The sequence below is a fragment of the Leuciscus leuciscus genome (assembly GCF_965113295.1).
Source record: "Leuciscus leuciscus genome assembly, chromosome: 16".
NCBI lineage: Eukaryota > Metazoa > Chordata > Actinopteri > Cypriniformes > Leuciscidae > Leuciscus > Leuciscus leuciscus.
Window position 1 is genome coordinate 13,206,031 of NC_138740.1, and position 20,217 is coordinate 13,226,247.

The 20,217-nt window shown below is 38.6% G+C and overlaps 1 protein-coding gene across 1 annotated transcript; it reads right to left on the bottom strand.

Annotated features, from left to right (window-relative positions):
* nsd1b (nuclear receptor binding SET domain protein 1b) lies at nucleotides 1-19,192 on the bottom strand. The gene is made up of 24 exons (XM_082140666.1): nucleotides 19,088-19,192; nucleotides 18,839-18,969; nucleotides 16,717-17,299; nucleotides 15,487-15,628; nucleotides 15,166-15,338; nucleotides 13,223-15,077; nucleotides 13,031-13,143; nucleotides 12,647-12,923; nucleotides 12,277-12,377; nucleotides 12,108-12,153; nucleotides 10,994-11,175; nucleotides 10,683-10,814; nucleotides 9,144-9,267; nucleotides 8,852-9,052; nucleotides 7,397-7,576; nucleotides 7,030-7,186; nucleotides 6,742-6,947; nucleotides 4,898-5,010; nucleotides 4,536-4,805; nucleotides 3,866-3,982; nucleotides 3,641-3,782; nucleotides 3,450-3,556; nucleotides 2,486-2,684; nucleotides 1-2,166 (listed from the first exon to the last, which is right to left on the bottom strand). Exons 3-24 carry the CDS (start codon nucleotides 17,065-17,067, stop codon nucleotides 1,652-1,654), a joined length of 5,703 nt encoding a protein of 1,900 aa, XP_081996792.1. The 5' UTR covers nucleotides 17,068-17,299; nucleotides 18,839-18,969; nucleotides 19,088-19,192; the 3' UTR covers nucleotides 1-1,651.
* Nucleotides 19,193-20,217: the final 1,025 nt, after the last annotated feature.

Sequence of the window (20,217 nt, forward strand, 5' to 3'; positions counted from 1 at the left end):
AAAATCCCTCCTTTCCGTAAGCTACTCTGCTCTGATTGGCCAAATGACCCACTCTGTTGTGATTGGTCTACCGCTAACAGCGTGTGTCGGAAATTGCCGTTGATTTGACCATATCAATCCGAGCACGAGTCCTAAGATGAAATATTAGAAGAACTAGTTATTCAACCCGAACCTCCATCGCAAGGATGATTTGAGCAGGACGTTTCTCAGTGATACGCTAACTTAGTCTGTCATACATTATGAGATGTTGCAACTGTAATTCCTCACCATCAGCATTAACAACTGTCTGTTCATCAACAAACCGATGTGTATGTTTCTAATTTATTGCAGTGCACATGCAGGAACTGTAACTATAACAATCAGTAACGGTGCATACGTTAGCCGAGCGTGAATGACGGATGAAACATTAAAGTTTGTTAAAACAATTTCGCTCCATCCTTTATCATCACTCAAAGTAGTAAGAACAATAGGACAATCTGCATTAATGGACACAATTTTGCAAAAAAAATACATTAAACAGCTATATTACACACTGCATGAAAGGTAATATCGGAAAAATCATAATAGGGGCACTTTAATTACCGTCAACAAAGTATATTTCAGTTTTGATACAAATGCTTTGTATATGCGTAGAGCCAAACACATAGCCTTTCAAAGTATAATCAATTTGATAGCATATGCCAACATAGGCGGTTGACACGTGCACTAGAAATGTTCACCTTTGTCTAATGTCCATGCTATTTTTCCCTAGACCTTAATCTCTTCACACAATTGCTCATCAATGTGCATTTCTATTGTTAACGTGGTCTTCAGAAGTTTGTTGTTCCATCTCTTATGTTTCCTGTTTTTTTTTTAACAGTTCGTCCCAGAGTTGCCACCTCGTGTACCAGATTATTAGCGTAACTAAACTACACACGGTTACAAAAGTCGGGCTGCATGTGTACAGTACATGTACTGTGCTGAAGACGAAATTTACACCACACGCACTTGTATGCATATAGCATTCGCATAAAAACCGAAGTATACTTTGGGCTTGAATACATCAACCACTTTCTCAATAGTAAAATTTAACCTTAGCTTATGTTCTGTACTATTTGCTCACAGAGCAAATTTACAGAACAAATGAGTTTTGGTAACAGTACGTATTATTTATTTATAGTCATTATTATTTGACTCGATGAAGAAGGCAATGGCATTTCCATGGAAAAATATATTCCCTTCCCTCAATACTGTATCTATATTCTCTCCATTGTTGCTTTTTTGTGACGCTCAACATCTTTCATAGTGCCAGATGTAGCAAGAAATAATAAGATGGCCGAAATCTCATGACGTCCCATGATGTCGTAACTGTTGATGGCGTTGTATGAAGTGGATACTGTTCAATCATTGTTTGAATCTTTTTTTCGTAAGCATTGTCATCTTCCTCAGTGCAGTTCGAATCAACCTCATAAAATCAGCAAGAGATTACAGAAGGAGATGCAAACTGTTTTGAGTCCCATCTTCAAGTATGTTGTAGTGATTGGAATTCAAAGTACACCAGATACCCTCAGTGAAAGTTAGTGTGAGAAAACAAGAACATGGCTGAAAAGAGGTCTGTTTGGGAAATTTAAACCCCGGGTTAGTTTGCTTCAATAGTCAATAGATTAAACCTTCATACTTCGGTTTTCTTCTTTATCCTCAACCGTTCCGAATTATCTTGAGATACGCTCTTCTCAGCATCCATTTCTAAGTGCATCAAACTCTCTTCCTCTTCTTCGTTTTCTTCTCCATAGGGAGAGATGGGTGAATATGCACAGTTTAAAGAGATGTTAAGTGGTGGAGGGCTACTGGGGGGGCTAAAGGAGACCTGAGGGGCTATATCAGGGGGAGAGGGAGCCTGCGGGACATCCATAGTGTTTCGGGTTGTGGTTTTGGTTTTGGCATCTCTGATGACGTTTATAGGGTACGGTGTGGCGAGTTCCCCGGGGCATTCCCGGATCTCGCCAGGCTCCAGGGGCTCGGGGCCGCATGGGTCGTGCTCGCTGCATGACAATCGCCCATCCAGTTTGGATATGAAAAGCATGCCGTCCCGATGTTCGACACAATAGGAACTAGGGCACATCTCACAGAAGGAAGCTGCTTCTTGTCCACACAGGTCACACTGATGCCAGGGACACTCCCAACGGCCTGAAACGCAAAACAAGTTTCTCACTGAATCTCTTAAAATGTTTTGGTTACGTATGTAACTCTCGTCCCCTGAAAGAGGGAATGGAGACGACTGATAGGGAACGTCTCGGTTATGCATGTAACCCTCGTTCCCTGAAGGAGGGAACGGAGACGGGGATCCCAAGACGTCAACGTAATGTCGAACGTGACCTACTGAAAGGGAACTCTGCAACATTGACATTATTGAACTCCACTGAATCAACATTGAACTAACTAGAGCTGAATAATGACTTTATGGTCAGTGAGTGGCCTGTTTGAGAATACTTCAAGAAAGACTGACCTGCAGGTCTCTTGGTGAGATTGAGGCAGTCGGCATGGTAAACCTTAGGACAGCCTGGCCTCTTGCAGGACACAATCTGTCCTCCATCTCCACAGCTAAAGCACTCATCCTCCCGTTCCTTGATTACTTGCTGGGATTTGCGCTTCATCTGGGACCTCTTCTTCAGTTTACGGCCTTTATCATCTGATGGGGGGTTGTTCTGATAGACACAGGGTTGATGTCTAACTACAATCACTTATCAAAGCAGAAAGGACCACTGAATTTGCAAGAATGCTTTGGATACTAAAAACTTAATTGTGAAAATCGGACAGATTTACATTAGAAAATGAATTGGCACCTCTCCAGAGTCCATCCTTAAATTCATTGAAAGTCTTTGGGATGTGCTGGAGAAGACTTTACAGAGTGCTTGACTCTTGCATTGTCAATACACGATCTTGACCAAAATACATCTTGTGATGTCATTTCCATCAAGAGTTGCATCGGTTGGTCAAGATCTTGCATTGACAATGCAAGAGTCAAGCACTCTGTAAAGTCTTCTCCAGCACATCCCAAAGACTTTCAATGAATTTAAGGTCTGGACTCAGAGGTGCCAATTCATGTGTGAAAATGATTCTTCATGCTCCCTGCCAACCATTCTTTCACAATTTGAGCCTGATGAATCTTGGCCTTGTCATCCTGGAATATGGCCTGGAATATGAAAACGAATAATGCGTTTTCCTACATGGTTGTTTAAGAAATGAAAAGCTACACACTCCATCACTTAGGGCTAGAAGAACTGATGCCAAACATATAACATGATAACATAATAATCACTGCAATAATGATCCAGTCATAGACTCTTAAGCATTTGCCTATCCAAACAGCGACTTTTTGTTTTGGCCCGGCAGTGTACATTATTATATCAAACAAATCAATGATCAATCTATAGCATTATGTTATACTATATAAAAGATCATCTGCTTACTTTTGGCCTCACTCCCAGGAATCCACTGCAATTCGATGCACCACACTTGCACACTGTCTTCCCATTGCCCAGACACTCAAGGTTATAGTTGAATGTTAACTCTGTGCCTTTAAAGAAAATGCACATCAAAAAAGCGGTGTAAATGTGAGGCTTTACCACAGAGTCTTCTATATAAAAAGAATTTGACTTACCAGCAGGGATATCTGTGAGCGCAAAGAGCCCAACACGTGTGTCTCCGTTGACTGTCCATTTTTGGGTCTCGCAGTTCGGCTGGCAACTGTGGTTCATAAAACGGGCTTCATTTCCCTTGGGCCCGGCATCAATAATTCGATCCTTCCAGAAACCACAAAGCAATTTATTCAGCTTCTATAACAGAAATCTTAGGAGACACTAGAGTTGTAGTTTTAGAACCTCACTTTGTCCAACGTAAGCATGTAGAAATTGCCGATATTGTTCTCCTGAGCGTGTTTAATCCGGGCACGGCATTCTTCCTCGTCAATCACCTCTCCAACATATTCGTTAACAAATCCTCCCTTGGGTCAAGCGTTAAAAACAAAGACTTGTTTAGAAAGCAGAATGGACAAGCTAAAGCTAATTATATCCACATCCATATTGGCTCTCTGTAGAGACATTATAAGGAGGAGGACTGAGATGGACTAATTGTTAAATATCTTTGGAAAAATTTGAGTGCTCAATATAAAAAAAAAGTCAGTCACTTTTCGAAAGTTTGTTTACTCTAAAACCGAACACAGTTTTTGGTGTGATTACAGAAGCAATTATGATATTGTTGATTTGGAGCAATTAGCTTAGCAACATGCTAAGCGTTATACAACTGTGTGGTATATTATGTTTTCCACATTCAACTCCATCTTGTGCACAGTTGAGCATGCAAATCCCTTCAGAGTATACTTCATTTATTTTGACTGTGAATGGATACACTACGTAGTGGACCTTTGTTTTTGAGCAATTGCATTATGCGGACAGTTCTGGAACACGAACAAAGTATACTTTCGGGCTTTTGATTGTGTGGTCTGCATGAATGATGTTTGAGACACTGCCCATGAAGAACATTCGAAATCAGCTCACCTTTTTGATGTCATGCACACAGCGCAGTCCCCAGCCGCGAGACAGTGTCCTGAAGATCTCCACCTGGCAGTACTGCCGTTTGGTGAAGCACTGGTTCTGGCAGCGCTCGCCTGCGGGACAAACCTGTGGGTGACATTCGTACAGCAGCATACGGTTGATGCACTCTGAGTCCATTCCGCAGGGGTTCTCGTCTGTCGCTTTGCAGTTGCAGCGAGGAATCTCCGAAAGGTCTGCTGAGATGATCAGAACTTTGCCAATTGGTTTGTTCACCTATTGGATTTAACCAAGATAAGATTACAACATACCATTGCAACATAAAGCTAGCAATCAATCTCATAGTGTGTCTTGTAATGGTCATGTACCTTAATATGTTTGTATGGTGGGGGTTTCTTGTAAATTTGTCGGTCCTCTTGGAGCTGCCGTAGTTCTTTCTCTGCCTGCAGTTCTTTGAACCTTAGAGCAGCTTCCTCCAAAGCTAAACCACATTGAACATTTTGATTTCAGACATTTTCATTTGATCACTGATTTCAGCTACACCAAAAATCATATAAGAACTAGGTTTTTACATGAGTTGTGTGTGCAAATGTCGCCTTCACGATTGCTAGGGTGTTGTGGATGGTTGCTAAGGCATTGCTATGAAGTCGTTAAGGAGTTACACATGTTTTTAGCCTATCAGCCTATATTAAAGATTTTTATAATTTATGGGTATCGGTCAATATTGTATATGTATTTGTACATTTCCCTATTTATGAATTTAAATTACCTTTGCCGTCATCTAACACTCTAACACTTGTGTACTTTATAGTATAAAAAAAAAAAAGAAGTGTTTTTGACTATAAAATTAAAGTCATTGTGGGCCAGTTTTGTTCTGGACCCTATTGACTTGACAGTTGAAACATTCTTTGAAATATATATTTTTTTGCGTTCCACAGAAAAGTCAAACAGGTTTGGAATGACATTAGGCAGATTTCATTTGGATAATGACAGAAGTTTCATTTTGGGAGAACTATTCCTTTAAAGTTAAGGTCCCGTCCGGCATGTTGGACTCTCTGGATCTGATCAGTTCCCTGACCCCTAAAAGGTTTGTTTAACTCATTGTTATAGCAGCTCAAATCACGACTCCCTGCTGTTGTCTGACTTGAACTGGTCCCTCAAGAGTCACTCTAAACCTATCTGTGTATAAAGCCTTCAGAAAGATAGGTAGTCTATAAACAGTCTTCATGTATTTCACACTACTTTGTTCAGCTTGTAATTCTTATTAAGTGTGCCGTGGGTCATATTTCAGGATTCTTTATCATAGCAAAGTCTCTGAGATTCCGACACCTTGTACTTACTTGCAGTACTAATGCAATACATGAAGACTGTTTATAGACAACATATCTGTCTATAAGGCCTATAAAAAACCAGTCTTCGTGTATTTCACAACACTTCAGCTTGTGATTCGTATTTAGTGTGGGTCATGTTTCAGGATTTTTACCATAGCAAAGTCTCAGAGATCCTGACACCTTGTACTTCTGGAGACTCCATGTAGGTTGCAGTTTTGGAAAATGGTGGCACTGGAGTCTAAAGGGTTCCTGATGGTTTCACACCTAATTATTCACCTTAATTCCAATTTGTTTTGCCGTTAACATGTCTTTTTCTTGGCCTGTTTTTGTATGACCCTGCTGAACCAATGAGCGTTTTGCTGTCCATTGGTCACGCCTTAATTTAGCCATTTCTAATATTGCATTAGTATTGCATCCTTCTCATGAGCATTTCATAATTTTAGACTTTTCAGTGCGAGTTAAATCTCTTTTTTGGCCTATTTTAACTGTAAAAGAAAACCTGCTTAATAATTAAGGCGTTTTTCACTTCCAGCCTTCCTTAACAATTATATATCTCTTATAAATTATTAAATATGAAATGAATCGAAGTTATTCAGATTATTGTGGTTTGTAATTGGTCAAATGTGCTTGAAAAAAATTTATTTGATCAGAATATTAGCTTGCATAATAATTATGCACGCACTGTAATTCACTTTAGCATATGATTTTGTGATTAGCATATAATTTTTTTGTGTTTTATTTTACATTTAAATTAATATAGATGTTAACACCCGTTTTATCATTCACTGAGCTAAAAATGTTAATCTGATTGCTAATAAAACGATAGGGCATTAGAAATAGTACAAAAAGCAAGCAACAATAATTAGTTGCAGAAGATATACCTTTCTTATAGGTAGAGTCAACTCCCTTTCCCATTTTCTCTTTACTGTTGGCATCACCCTCCATGTAAGGGAAAACACGGGCTTGGTAAGTCCACAGGTAGTCATTAGAGCCGAAGAAAAGCACTGGGAACTCTCCGACATCATGTCTCATGCGTAGGATATTCTCAGGAATGTTTTGGGGATTGCTAACTTCTGCCGGCCACCATCTAACAAAGAGTAGAGCAGAAACTGTTGTGTGCACTGACTGTAAAAAACAGGAATGATAAGGGTCGGTGTGTGCATGCTGACCTGTAGCGGCCCACTTTTACCCACACTACCTCCTTGTAGTGCGGTTTCTTTCCAGCACGACAGTCGTTGCAGTACCAACTGCCTTCTGGCATGTCGATGTTGAGACACTCTCGGTGAAATGCCGCAGGACATGACTCACAACACAGCAGACTACCACCTGTAGAGGGAAGTGATACAGATTCAGAGAAGAAGTGTTTCTGATAGGGTTTAATAAAGTGAGCTTCTTAGGGAAGTTCTTTTAAGCTGAATTGAATGAATCATCAAGGATTACTAAAGGCATTATTATAATGTAAATGATTTAGTGCACACACTAAAATCAGAGGTGCAAACTGTGATTCAGCAAACAGAACGAACGTTCTGAATGAACCTTCTGAGCAGACGAAGCACCAGCTGACGTTGACATGCTCGTGGTTGCGGCAGCCTTTTCTTGGTGTGAAGTGGTTGGGACACACTATGTTGCTGTGGGTGAGTGTGACACTCCCAGCAGGAACGCAGTTATCGTTGGCGTGATATGCCACAGGGCATCTGATACAGCGGGTTAGCTGGCCTAGACACAAAATACAGAGAATTTCATAATAAAAGCACCCACTTTTGAAAAATATGTGTTTTAGATGGTGAACACTAAAGGCCCCGATATACTCACAAGTTTGAAATACGTGACCAGCACTGCTAAGAGCGATGGTTAGATGAATATGTAAATATGTACAGCTCGCTTTCCTCTCAATTACAAAATAAACACAACAAAATTGAAAAAACAGCAAGCATTTTTTTATAAAGCATAAGAAAAGCATCTGATCATAGCAACGTGGATATGTTTGTATTCGGCTCTAGATTTTGACGTGAAAGAAGGTGGAGACTCCGCGCACACCTACCTATAGAGTGGTTCAGGTATGACATCACTTTATAGGCCAACCGGCAGTTAGCATCACGCTGGTTCCCTCGGCAAAAACCCAATAGGATGTTCCCATAGGCTTTTGGATTATCGCTATTAAAAACAAGCTCTGTGACCAACAAAAGTTTATGATACTTGCATGTTTTGTCCATCAAGATTATTATCAAAGATGAACACAACTTTTATGATTTTTGAAGCCTAAATGCAGTCACCAGAAGTAAAAAGCAAAAGGTAGGCTATAAACGAACTACACCACGGTCCCACGAATTCAACGTCATCATCATTAACCATGGTGGAAGGTTATTTTTTTTTTCTTGTCAGGCAAAATTGGACATTTAAATGTACGTGCTAATTTCCTTTAGTTTTAAATTTAGATTACCTTTGCCACTCACTTGAAGTGAATCTTTAAAAGCACTAAAAAATACTGTTAAATGTAATACTTAGCAAATCTCAAAATGAATATACATTTTTCTCACTGTACATTATAATGTTGTGATGCACAAATTCACCTAATTCAAATGATTGATTTTATTTGATAAGTATTTACTTTTAAAATGATTTGGACAAAATAGCATAGAATTTTCATATCGGCTACAACATGAAATAATCATGGGCTTATCTGTATTGTTAATATTCTGGTCAATACAGCCCATGAATATTTCATGTTATAATAATATCGGTATAGCCAGTTTGCAAGATAACATCCTAATGCTAATTCTTACTGGTCCAACAAACACAGCATCCATGATGTTGCCATGATGATGAGATAACTCACCTAATTAAAAATAACAACTTTATTGGACCCACACTTTATGGACTGAATCTTACACATGTAAATATATCGCTGTTCCTAGGTGGAATAATTTAAAAAAAATTTAAGGCAGAGGTCATTACCTTATCTAGCACCTAACTGCTCTAAGCACAACAAACCTTTAGATATGGACGGATTGGTAGGGTTTGTGATGAAACACGACAGGCAGACGTGGAGAGGGCAACGAAAGGCCCGGTTCAGAGGTACAGTGGGTGCATGGCTGGCAGCGCACTCCCCATGGTAGAACTTCCCACATCCAGGAAGCATACAGCGCCTGACGTCCTCACCCAGGCTCTTACAAGCAAAGCATGAGTGTATACCTATTCAAATATTCACAAAACCAGCTGTCAAAAGCTGTAAAATTATTTAAAGTCAAATTGTTGGTTTGTGAATTATGAAGCAGGCACTCACCAGACGTGCACTCTTGACATAAAAATGTTCCTGTGGGAGGCTCGTTCAGACCAGTGCATTGTGGGTGGAATGCCCCACAGCATTGCCCTTCGCACAGAAGGAGATCTCCCTGCTTCTCACATGCCTTCAGAAACAGCAGAGGAGGAGGTCATTGAGGGATTGTCTAATATACCATAGCTATCGACAACTGAATTTAGTGAATTCATATTTTAAATGATAAATTAATTTGCTAAAATCAAGATCAAGATCACTTCTTTGAAACAGGATAGTTCACCCAAAAGTAAAATTTAGCCCATGATTTACTCACCCTCAAGTCATCCTAGGTGTAAATGACATTCTTCTTTCAGACGAATACAATCGGAGTTATATTAAAAAATGTCCTGGTTCTTCCAAGCTTTATAATTGCAGTGAATGGTTGTTTCTGTTTTTAAGTCCATAAAAGTGCATCTATCCATCATAAAAGTGCATCTATCCATCATAAAAGTGCATCTATCCATCATAAAAGTGCATCTAGCATCTATCCATCATAAAAGTGCTCCACACGGCTCCGAGGGGGTTAATAAATGCCCTCTGAAGCAAAGCGATGAGTTGAGTAAGAAAAATATAAATATTTAAAACTTAGTAAGTAAAATTCTAGCTTCAGGCCAAACAGCCATACGCAGTCTACTTGCGCCTACAGCGCAACTTACTCAACTTGTAACATCGGAAGTAGTGTAGTACGTCACATTACTCGCATAAGTTGCGCTTTAGACTTAAGTCGAATCCGTATGTTCGTTTGGATACTGGGTATATTGGATATATATGGATATTTTTCTTGCACAAACGCATCGCTTCGCTTCAGAAGGCGACAATTTTCATTTTGGGGTGAACTATCCCTTTAGTCTGAAATATAGTTATAATTTTTTTCCAATTGATAATGTCATTTCATTTGACACTGTCATTTGTTTAAGATTAAATCTTATGGGCTGCGTCCGAAAACTTAGGCAGCTGACTTGTTGCCTAATCAGACAAGGACTTTACAGGCAGCGTTTGCGCATGAAGGTACCTCACAAAACTCATTTCGGACAGACTTCTGAGGCAGTGGAAAGCACAGGATTGGGGGATATCAAAGACAGTGAAGGATACATCTATGCTGCCTTCAAAAATCGATCAGATGAAGGTATCTCAGGAGAGAGGAAGTTAAGCTAACATTGGATTCGGACGTGCCTTGATGCCTTCCTACCCTGGAATGCATCCTCCGAAAGCAGCATTTTTAAGTCAACAGACTTCTGTCTGCGTGACATTTGCTGGACTTCACCAATCAATTAGCCCGCTTAAACCCCGCCCCTTTCTTAGGGAAAAGGAACAATATCACTGGATCACTTTCAGAGTGATTTGTTGGACAATTAATGATAATTAAACCTTGCCAGCCAATCAGAATTCACCTGACTTTAAAGAGCTTGAGTATTTAACGCAGCAGACGACATAACTTATTGACCGTCGGCGTGGACACTAATAATAGTTATCGTTCTTGATGTAAACGGGCCTCAACACACCTACCTGACACACATTTTCCTTGAGTAAGATGCTGCCACCGTTGTCCTCTGAGAGTCGTTTATTATCCAAGAGTCCTTCATCAGATTGTGGATTTTCTTCTCTTTCAGAACTCAAGCCATAACTAGATTCAAACATCTGAACGAAATGCCAGATATTCCGGTTAATTAATTAAATGAGCATTTAATTGAAGATTGATTTAAATAATTTTCATTGAATTCTCTGGCTGATTGAATTGGCTGATTAGAAGCAGTTGTATAGGTGTACCCAATCAAGTGAACATTAAGAAATAATAAAAGACTGTTCTTTTTACTGACCTCTGAACTTGAGCATCTGAGAGCCTCTGAGTCATCCGCTGTGGATTCTGGGTCAACTGTATGAGGCATTGCAGGGGCAACTTTTATCTCCATCTCTGTGATTTTTAGTATTGGGTCAGTTGGTTTGTCGATGGACTCAGAAGACAGCTTGTTCTTACTTTTAGATGATTGTTGTCCCATTCCTTCATTTACAATACAATTACAGATTGTAAACCAAAAGACAACTAAGGCACCAAATAAACTTATAAAAAATAATAAAGTTCAGTGGCAGCATATGCCAGATCTTCTAGAGCTTAAAACATCATTTTCAACTAGATTAGATTATTGTTGAAAATGTAACTGATGGACATACATCTTTTAGTACATAATTAAATGACCTGGGGTGCGTTTCCCAAAAGCATCGTTAGCCAACTATGGTCGCAAGTTCCGTCATTCGCAAACTGCATCAAAAAGTTGTGTGGTTAGAACGACAGCTCTGACCTCTTGTTTGCATGTCGTATGGACTTAATAAACCCTTATGTGGAGCAAAATAAGCAAGATGACATTCAGTACAATCTATATGTTTTATTTTGAATACAAACAAATGTCATTTACATCTTTTAGTTTGTCAAAAGATTTAAAGCACTGTTTAAAGCATTTAAAGATTTAAAGCACTCTGAAGAGTGTGCATGTGCATACGTGCTCTAGTGCGTAAGAAGCTCATTCATAGGCTCACTATGATTGAATCTGGAAATAAAGCAAAATTAGTCCTCAGATGCCATGCCCGTAATTTATAGCAAAAAATCTAGCATTAATTCGATTTCAAACGGAATTCATTTAAATAAGTTATCATTCCATCACCTGCGTGACATCATTAACCAATGTTGTTGAACGGCAAATTTGCGTCAATACGGTTTCGGGAAACTATTAACTAGCTAGTTTTTCTTCGGCAATGCATCGTACTATGGTAGTTAAGCATCGAGTTACGTCATTGTACGGGAAACGCACCCCAGGGCTGTATGTTCGGAAAACGTGGCCCCTTGAATTGTCTCTGATTGTTGGCTATGTCCCTAAAATAATGAAGCAGTCCAATATATTAATATTATGGTTTTAAGAGTTGTGAAAGCAGTCAAACCTGATCTTGTAGATTGTCCAGATGAGCACATCTTCTGTGACTTCACCTGTGAATGATAATGCTATTAGCCCAATTTCCCTTTGTCCTGTCATTAGACTAAACTAACTAGACTAAAATCACAAATAGTTTTTAGTTATCTATCAAAGTGAACAGTTTTTTTAAATAGTACCTTTCTTTTAGGCATGAGAATTGGTTCAGCTTCAATGGAGCTTTCTAGAATCTTTTTGGTGGGTTTCCGTTGTCTCTTTGTGCTTAGACACACACCATCACCTATTAAAAATTATGAACAATCATTTCTTTTTGACTGTAATTTTGTTCTGATAAAAAGTCATGAATATAGTCAGCCCTAAAACAATAAATAAACTAAAACGTAGGGGAAAAAAGTGGTTCTGGCTTGCACTAGGGTCTACATATGACCATTGCATTTGGTAAAACAATGTGATGACTGTTTGGAAAAATACTGTAATATTTTTCAAACAATTCCATCAAATTTGTGAATTTCTTCATAATTATGTAAACCTTCAGAAAAAGCTACTCACCAATAGCCAAAGCATTTTGAAGCTGCTCCTTATGGCAAAGTTCAGCACATGGTGATGGGATTGTTTCTGGAGGTGGAGTTAGCGTGTCAACAGACAACACTTGACTCTCTTGACATGGCGTAATATTTATTGAAGGAGTACTCCGAGACATGTCTTCTGGAGGAGGGGTCTGTAATTCTGGCAGGGGCCTCGACACACCTAGTTCTGTTACCTGAGGATTCTGTATACTTTCGCCAGATGTTTTCTCCACTGGACCACTGCAATTATGGTTTTCGACCTATTCAGAAGTTTTTAAAAATTGTCAGAATGTTAAAGCGAATTACACAATACAGGATAACTTACACATCCAACTTGAACTTGATTAGCTAGCATAAACTTAGCTACCTTAGTAAACGACTCAGGTTTCTTTTTTGCTTTCTTCTTAGTAGAAAACAATTGATCATATTCCTCTGTCCATTCTATGAGTCTTTTGCTAGGTTTCCGAATACGTTTACATTCTGTAAAAAGCACAAACATTTTTGAGCCCACTTAAAAATTGACTCAATCTTTAGATGATATTAGCATTGTCTACCTTACCTGTAGGGGTGTCATTTTTTTGAGAGTTGGCTTGAGTGTTTTCTAATGCATTGATGGAAGTTGCCTTCTCGGGCACAAAAGAAAAAGACTTATCTGTGCCACCCACCAAAACTTCACAATTTTCTGAGGGTAATCGTTTTGTCTCTTGAATACAACCTCCTTCGTCTGCATGTAACGCTTTGTTATTGACTTGGTCAAACTTTTGCCAACGCTTTTTGGGCACATTAGCTGAGAACTTAGCTGAGGTCTCTGGTTCCTCTGAGGGCAGGTGAAGCTCAGATATCAGTTTGTCAAATGAATCTTTGGAGTGGATGTTTGATGTGACCACAGTGGTTTTCTTTTTCGAACGAATTTTTTTACTGTGTCTTTGAGCATTTTTTGAAACTGTAGGGTTTAGATGATTTTCCTGGATGCTATTTGTCCCAGACTTCAGCTTCATCTTCTTCCGTTTGGATGTGATTTTGCCTAATTGACATTTTTCTGTAACTACTGTGTTCACTGTGGTAAGCTCATCCTTCACATTCGGAATCAGTGATGGCTCCTCTTTAATAAGTTCATTTTTGGGTAACGGTTCTATTACCAATGCTGTTCCATCGTTTTCCCGGCTATCGTGCATATCCTTGAGCATCATTAGGAATGTGCTAAACTTATAGTTTGCATCAGGATGAAACGACAGAGGCTGGCCACTGTGTTCATTTGCTAGAGATTTGAAGGTTAATTCTTTCATGTTCTCCATATCTTCCATATTTAAGCACAAAGATGGAGTAGAACTAGAAGATAAATCAGAAATGTGACTCTCTTGTTTGAATTTGGATGAATGAAAGGCAACAGGTGCTTGAGATATCAAAGAAGTTTCATCCTCAGATTTGACTGAATGTTCATTGTCTTTACAACTTTCAAGATCAGATGATAGCTGGGTGTGTGTGCTAAAGTTTGAGTCTTCTTTCTGATCACAGATTGCGGTAGTTGGAATCTTCTGTGACGGGCCATTGTTGTCTACATCTGTTGTTTCATGTAATGTAAAGTCAAAAGAAGACACACAATTCCCTATTTCAACATTTGAGGTTGACTCTCGGTTTACCAGTTGTTTCTTCATCCACTCTTCCTCCTCCATTGCCTTCAGTGCTCTCGTCATCAGGCGACTACTTGCCGGAAGGCACTTCACTCTCCTACCAAGAGCTTTCCTGGCTTCGGTTGATAGATGTTCAAGTCCGGTGATTTGATTGTCCTTGGATTTCATGCTTGCTGAATCTGGCATCTTAATTTTACAAGATACCTTCCCAAAAGAACAATTCACAGATTTAATTCCAGCACGACCGAGTCCCCCATTGACTTGACCTTTCCCTGTTTTACTGAACCAAAGGCCACCCTGGTTCTCCACATTCTTTTTAATTTCTTTGTCATTTGTAATGGGAAGCTGACTTGGGGTTGAGTTTGATTTTTTGATATTTGATATTCGCTCAGAGCTTTTGGGACATCTGCGGATCTGTGGTACCGAATCAATGTCAGAGTAGGGACTGTCCATCCCTTCCATAATCTTATCCTTCTCATAATGAAATTCCTCAGATGATTTCAAATGTGTTGACGACTTTCTTTGTTTCTTTTTGTTTTTAGACCCCTGATTATGTGGTAAGGTGTTCAGGTGGTCTTTCTGTGTAACTGTCCCATTGCTCAGAAGACTAATGCTGGGTAATTCCACTGGCACAGAGACTTTGTTTTCTGTGTTATTTGTGGTTCCTTCAGAGATTGTTTTGAAGAAGTCTGAGCATGGAGTGGTGACCCTTGGTTTCTCCAGGAGAAGAGCTTCTGCTTCAACCACACTAGCTCTCCAAGAGTTCAGAAAGCGCTTGGGTATCTGCAAAGTAACCCAAGAGTAACAATTTCACAAGGGTTTTAAAAAGGTCACAATATCCATTTTACTGAAAGGATGTTTCAGAAATTACAGAGTGTCTGACGTTTTCATCTTGTTGGCGTCCACTTCCTTTCACAAAAGGGAGATTGTTAAACTGATATCCACCCACAAATATATGAGTAGATCGCTCAGGAACCCATGCCTGTTCTTCAGGTTCCCCAAATGTCTTGAGGAAATACTGACGATTGGTCCTATCTGGTGGCTCTGAAACACAATCGCACAAAGCAATTCAAGGAAGGACAATTCACATTCTTGTGGGTGGATTGTGTGGAAAAAAGCGACTGAAAAGTTATGAATCTGGTTCATGAAATGATGAAGGGACATTTACAGTATGGCTTCTGTGTGTACTTACCTTTAATTCTGTGGTAAACTCCCTCGACTGGGTGAACAGACACCTGACAGGGCCACCATGGTCTACGGTTGAATTTAGCCCATATAACTTCATGCTCCAAATATTTCACTGGTGGTAGAGCCTTTCGTTTCGTTTTTTTTGTCTGCTGGTAGACATCATATATAAATTAGGTTAATTATGTTAAAAGAATATGTAAACACATAAAATAATATAGGCCTACAAGAAAAAAAAATGTATCCTTCCCATACCACAGTATTTTAAATCCATTCACTGATCGTTTCTTTTTTAGTCTTTTTTTGCTATTAGTTAAGTTTTTATATTCATTGTTAGCCTATGTGTTTGTTTTCATTTTTCCCTTTTCATGTATCTCTTTACCTAATTAACATTCTATATTATTTATTTTAATATTTAAAGTGCCATAAGTTTTTTTTAAATCCCATATATACCCGACAATCATGCCAATAAAGTTTTGACTTGATGACTGTATTTCTGTAGGCTTAGGCTACGCCAGTGTGTAGCGATAAATGAGACATAAATAGACACAACTAATTACATGTTTATAATTATGCCTATTTACTAATGTAGTCTAGTAATTACTAGCCGAAAATAATAAATATTATAGCCTAATATGTTAAATAACCGTAGTTATGTAAGTGTTAATAGTACGTAAGTGTGCCTAGAAAAATAGTCATATGCTAAGAAGCCTATATCAATCCATCACACAGAAATGGATATAATTTCAATTACTATAAAAGCCTAATAGGCCTATAATAGGCTACAATAATATAATATAATATAATAAAATATATTAATATATATTCATGCTGCATTAAATATTAATGCATATAAATATTAACGCATATAATATTAATGCCGCATTGTCTGTCATTTTTTATTCTAAATAAAATGTTAATTAATAATATCCATTTACAGGTTCGTTTACACATTAAACTCGTGGTCACAAGAAAAATATGTTGTTCCCTCATCATAGGATCTCGAGGTCACCATACAAAAATATTTAATAGGATTCATAAATTTTTTTAGCATATACGTTTTATGAGCATATTTTTATAAATGATCAACTATATTATTTTATTAATAATTAAACGTATTAATAACTAGCATTATGTATATTGACATGGTCCTAATTTTAAAAGTTTGCAGAACAGCTGATCTCTTCGTATGAAGAGATATCTAATAATATTGGTGGTGGTTTGATGGTGAACTTGCCATTACAATCCTGGCAGGCCTGCTCACATGAGAAGAAAGCCCACAATCACTTTTAGACTTGTCTTCAAAGACGACTTCTTTCCCCAAGGAGGAGCGAGCCTTTGAAATTTTGCTTCTAGGCTTGACATCCAATTTTGTCTTTAAATTTGTATTTGTTGTATGTTCTCTTGTTGAGCCACACGAGGCTCGTTCCAGCCGAGACTCTGTCTCTGGATCCATAACTTCATCCTCGTCCTCGTCTTCAAACAGAATTGACTCAAAGTGCAGTCCATTTGCAAATGGACTGGATGAGTCCAGACTAAAATCAGGGCTGGGTGGGGACGTGCAGCTGTCAGTCACAGCTGCATCCATTTTGAGACAGATGTGTTAATAACTCAGTCTGGCTACAACACACCAATCTGAGTTATTTGTGCACACATAGTTCCATAAGCCTCCAAGGCTTTTCTAGAGACAAATATGAGTAAACTATGGTTCTTAAGTTTTTAACCCATGGACAGGTGAGACAGGAAGGGCCAGGGTCAAAGCCAAGTGTCTGTCTGCCAATGGGTGAAGATTTCCATATACTGTCAAGCAGATGCAGCACCTGTGAACAAGTACACCAATGTGTGGAATTACTGAGAGTAAGCATATGTGACCGAATCATACTGGCACTGCTCCATTATCTGAAAAACAAATTTTTATATACATATACTGTAAGCATTCACTTCATCATCACTTCCTCTGTAAGAGTAAAAATCTTAAAATGAAATAAGTAGCCAAATATAAATTGTGCTTCTGTGTGGATTCGCTAAAAAAAAAGAAAAAAAAAGAATGGTACAGTAGTAGTAAAGAAAAGCTGGCAACAAGTGCCCAGCACTGTTGTTTGCAAGTTTAGGAACCTTTAGGAAATTTTGCAAAAAAATGTAGGCCTAAATTTGCATCACATCTTCATCTAAACCTTTTAACTACATAAAAGGAGTTATGTATTATATATTTTTATATAATTACATCTTTTCACTTGTTTATTAAGCCTAATCCAGTGTTTGGTTTTCTCCAACCGTAATGGTTCATTAACACCAAAAGGCTCTTTTTTTGGCTCATCTGTCCACAAAACACACTTCCATTAGTCTCATCCACGTCTACTTTGTCAAATTTTAGACTAAAATTTGTCTTGCTGCCCTGTCTCTCTAGTATAGCTGATGGTGGACTCACAAACACTAACCGGAAGATCTCTAGATGTTACTCTGAGGTTTCTCCTTGAATATTATATGTCCTGCTTTTGGAGAGATTTTTGCAGATGATATTTTTTTCTTGGAAGAGTAAGAGAGTCCATTTGTATTCTCTATAGAAATAGTTTTGCAACCTTTTCCAGCCTAGTAAGCATCAACAACTTTTTTTGACAGGAGACCCAGGTTCATGTTCATTCAGTAATTTGAGGCTGTCAAACTCACACTTGATTTTTATCCAATTATTTAACACCTTCTCCAATTACCCCTATTATTATATGAACTATTGAATTATTATAATATAATTTTAGATGTTCCTTTCTCCAAAAAAAGGATATTTTCACCTGCATAATTTTGCTCAATAAACAAGTGAAATATACTAAATAAGTGAGTATAAATATGTATGAATCATTCATTTAATTGGATTCTCCTAGTTGAGATAGGCCTATAGGACTTAAACGGAGGTTTGTTTACATTATAGTGGAATTTTATGTAAAATTCTTAAGCGTTTACAAAGTTTTTAGCGCGACTGTACGTTCGGAACGGATTAATTACGTACTGCTTAATGCTTACTATTCCGAGTAGGGGAAGTATGGTGTTCCATTTCGAACATTCTCCATAACACAGGAACGCAGGAATGATAGCGGGCGCACATATATAACAGAGCGAAGAGTGAACTCTGACACATGATTCACATAATGAAGTATTATGAAGAGATACAATAGTGACATGCATGTAAAAACTGGCAGCGCTGTGCTCATTGTCACGCGTGCTAATCTCATCAATATTTATAAGCTAATATTTTAATAATATCTCTCTCCCGAACAAACATCAGAGTTCACAGAGTTACACCGGATATTTCGTTATTTTAAAACATATAAAACGTGATGCCTAATGAAACACCGATGGAATCTTACCATTTAAATGTTGGCCAGTGTTATTCATATTGACAACTCTTCGTTTGCGCGCGTGAAATGACCTTTTTTCCCAAATTGTGAAAGTGGATCAAGAAAATCCCAGCCGCAGCTGCAGTAGTAGGCCAGAGAACCTGAGAACACATTCATGCTATCATCATCACTCTACCCCTTCAATATAAAAACACATGCACTATAACACTCACACCGAGAGGAACCTTCCCAGTGCGCGATGTCTGAGTCACAACGTACCTCTGCGTTACGATGCGGACGTTGTACTTTTCATTTTCAATGATTATGGTTTCCTTGCTGTCGACCTGCCCCTGGTTCTGTTTCAAGCCCGTGACTGTATGTGTCTAAGAACAGCAGCCAATCGGCACGGCAACCCAACCCCTTGCGAGAGGAGCTCTTCTCAACTCCTGTGCTTCACTTTATCCCAAAACACAATTAAACATTTCAAAACGCTCAAATGCACGCTTAATCGAACATTTTACGTCCTTTTAATATATTTTTTTTATATGTTAAGATATATACTGTGCTTTTGTAACGGGACATTTCTACCCTTAAGTGGTAGGCTTTCCTCTAAGTGACATAAAATCCTATTCTGAAATAAACACAAATTTAACACAAACACTCGGAAGCGTATGCAAATACGCGATTATATTTAAGTTTCAGCGCTCTTGATCATTCAAGATGGAGTCTGGTGTGTGCTGGCACAGGCCACAAAGTGTTAAATTTCGATTTGAAGTAAGGCTTTTATACATTCAAGAAGTTGTGACTCGTTTTCAAACGACGTTTTTTTAACATTAGAGTTGATAAAATGACAGTGCGCGTGAAGACGCACGTGCGTTCAGCAATGCTGCGCTATAAAAATGGCTTATATGTACAAATATATTAGGTAGTCTACTAAGATTTTGTGGAATAAACAAGACCCACATAAATATCGCTGTCAATGCATCACAACGCACTTCTCTAACATATGGAAACGACACCGAAACCGTGTTGATCCTATTGTTTGGACGTGTGAATATATAAACAGCGCATTTGTTTTTCTCTGCCGTGTATTTATTTATTTAATTTTGTCTGAGGAGAGAGAAAATGGAGGAGTCCGACATCATCTCACCGACTGTGGCCGAGTTTAATGTCGTGTGAATGTGACACTAGAGCGCTTTAATACGACGAGCATGAGCTTTAGATCACGTTACAATAAACGTACATATGATACACTGCATAGCAACACGTCTATTATTCCAAATCCTGAATAACTCAAAACCTGTACTGTAATAGTCCCGTGAGGTTATTATAAGGGCAGGGCGTGTTTGGGGCTTGGGAACCCTTATCATGTCGATTGGCGACGTCGTTAAAGATGTTTTTCGCTGGTA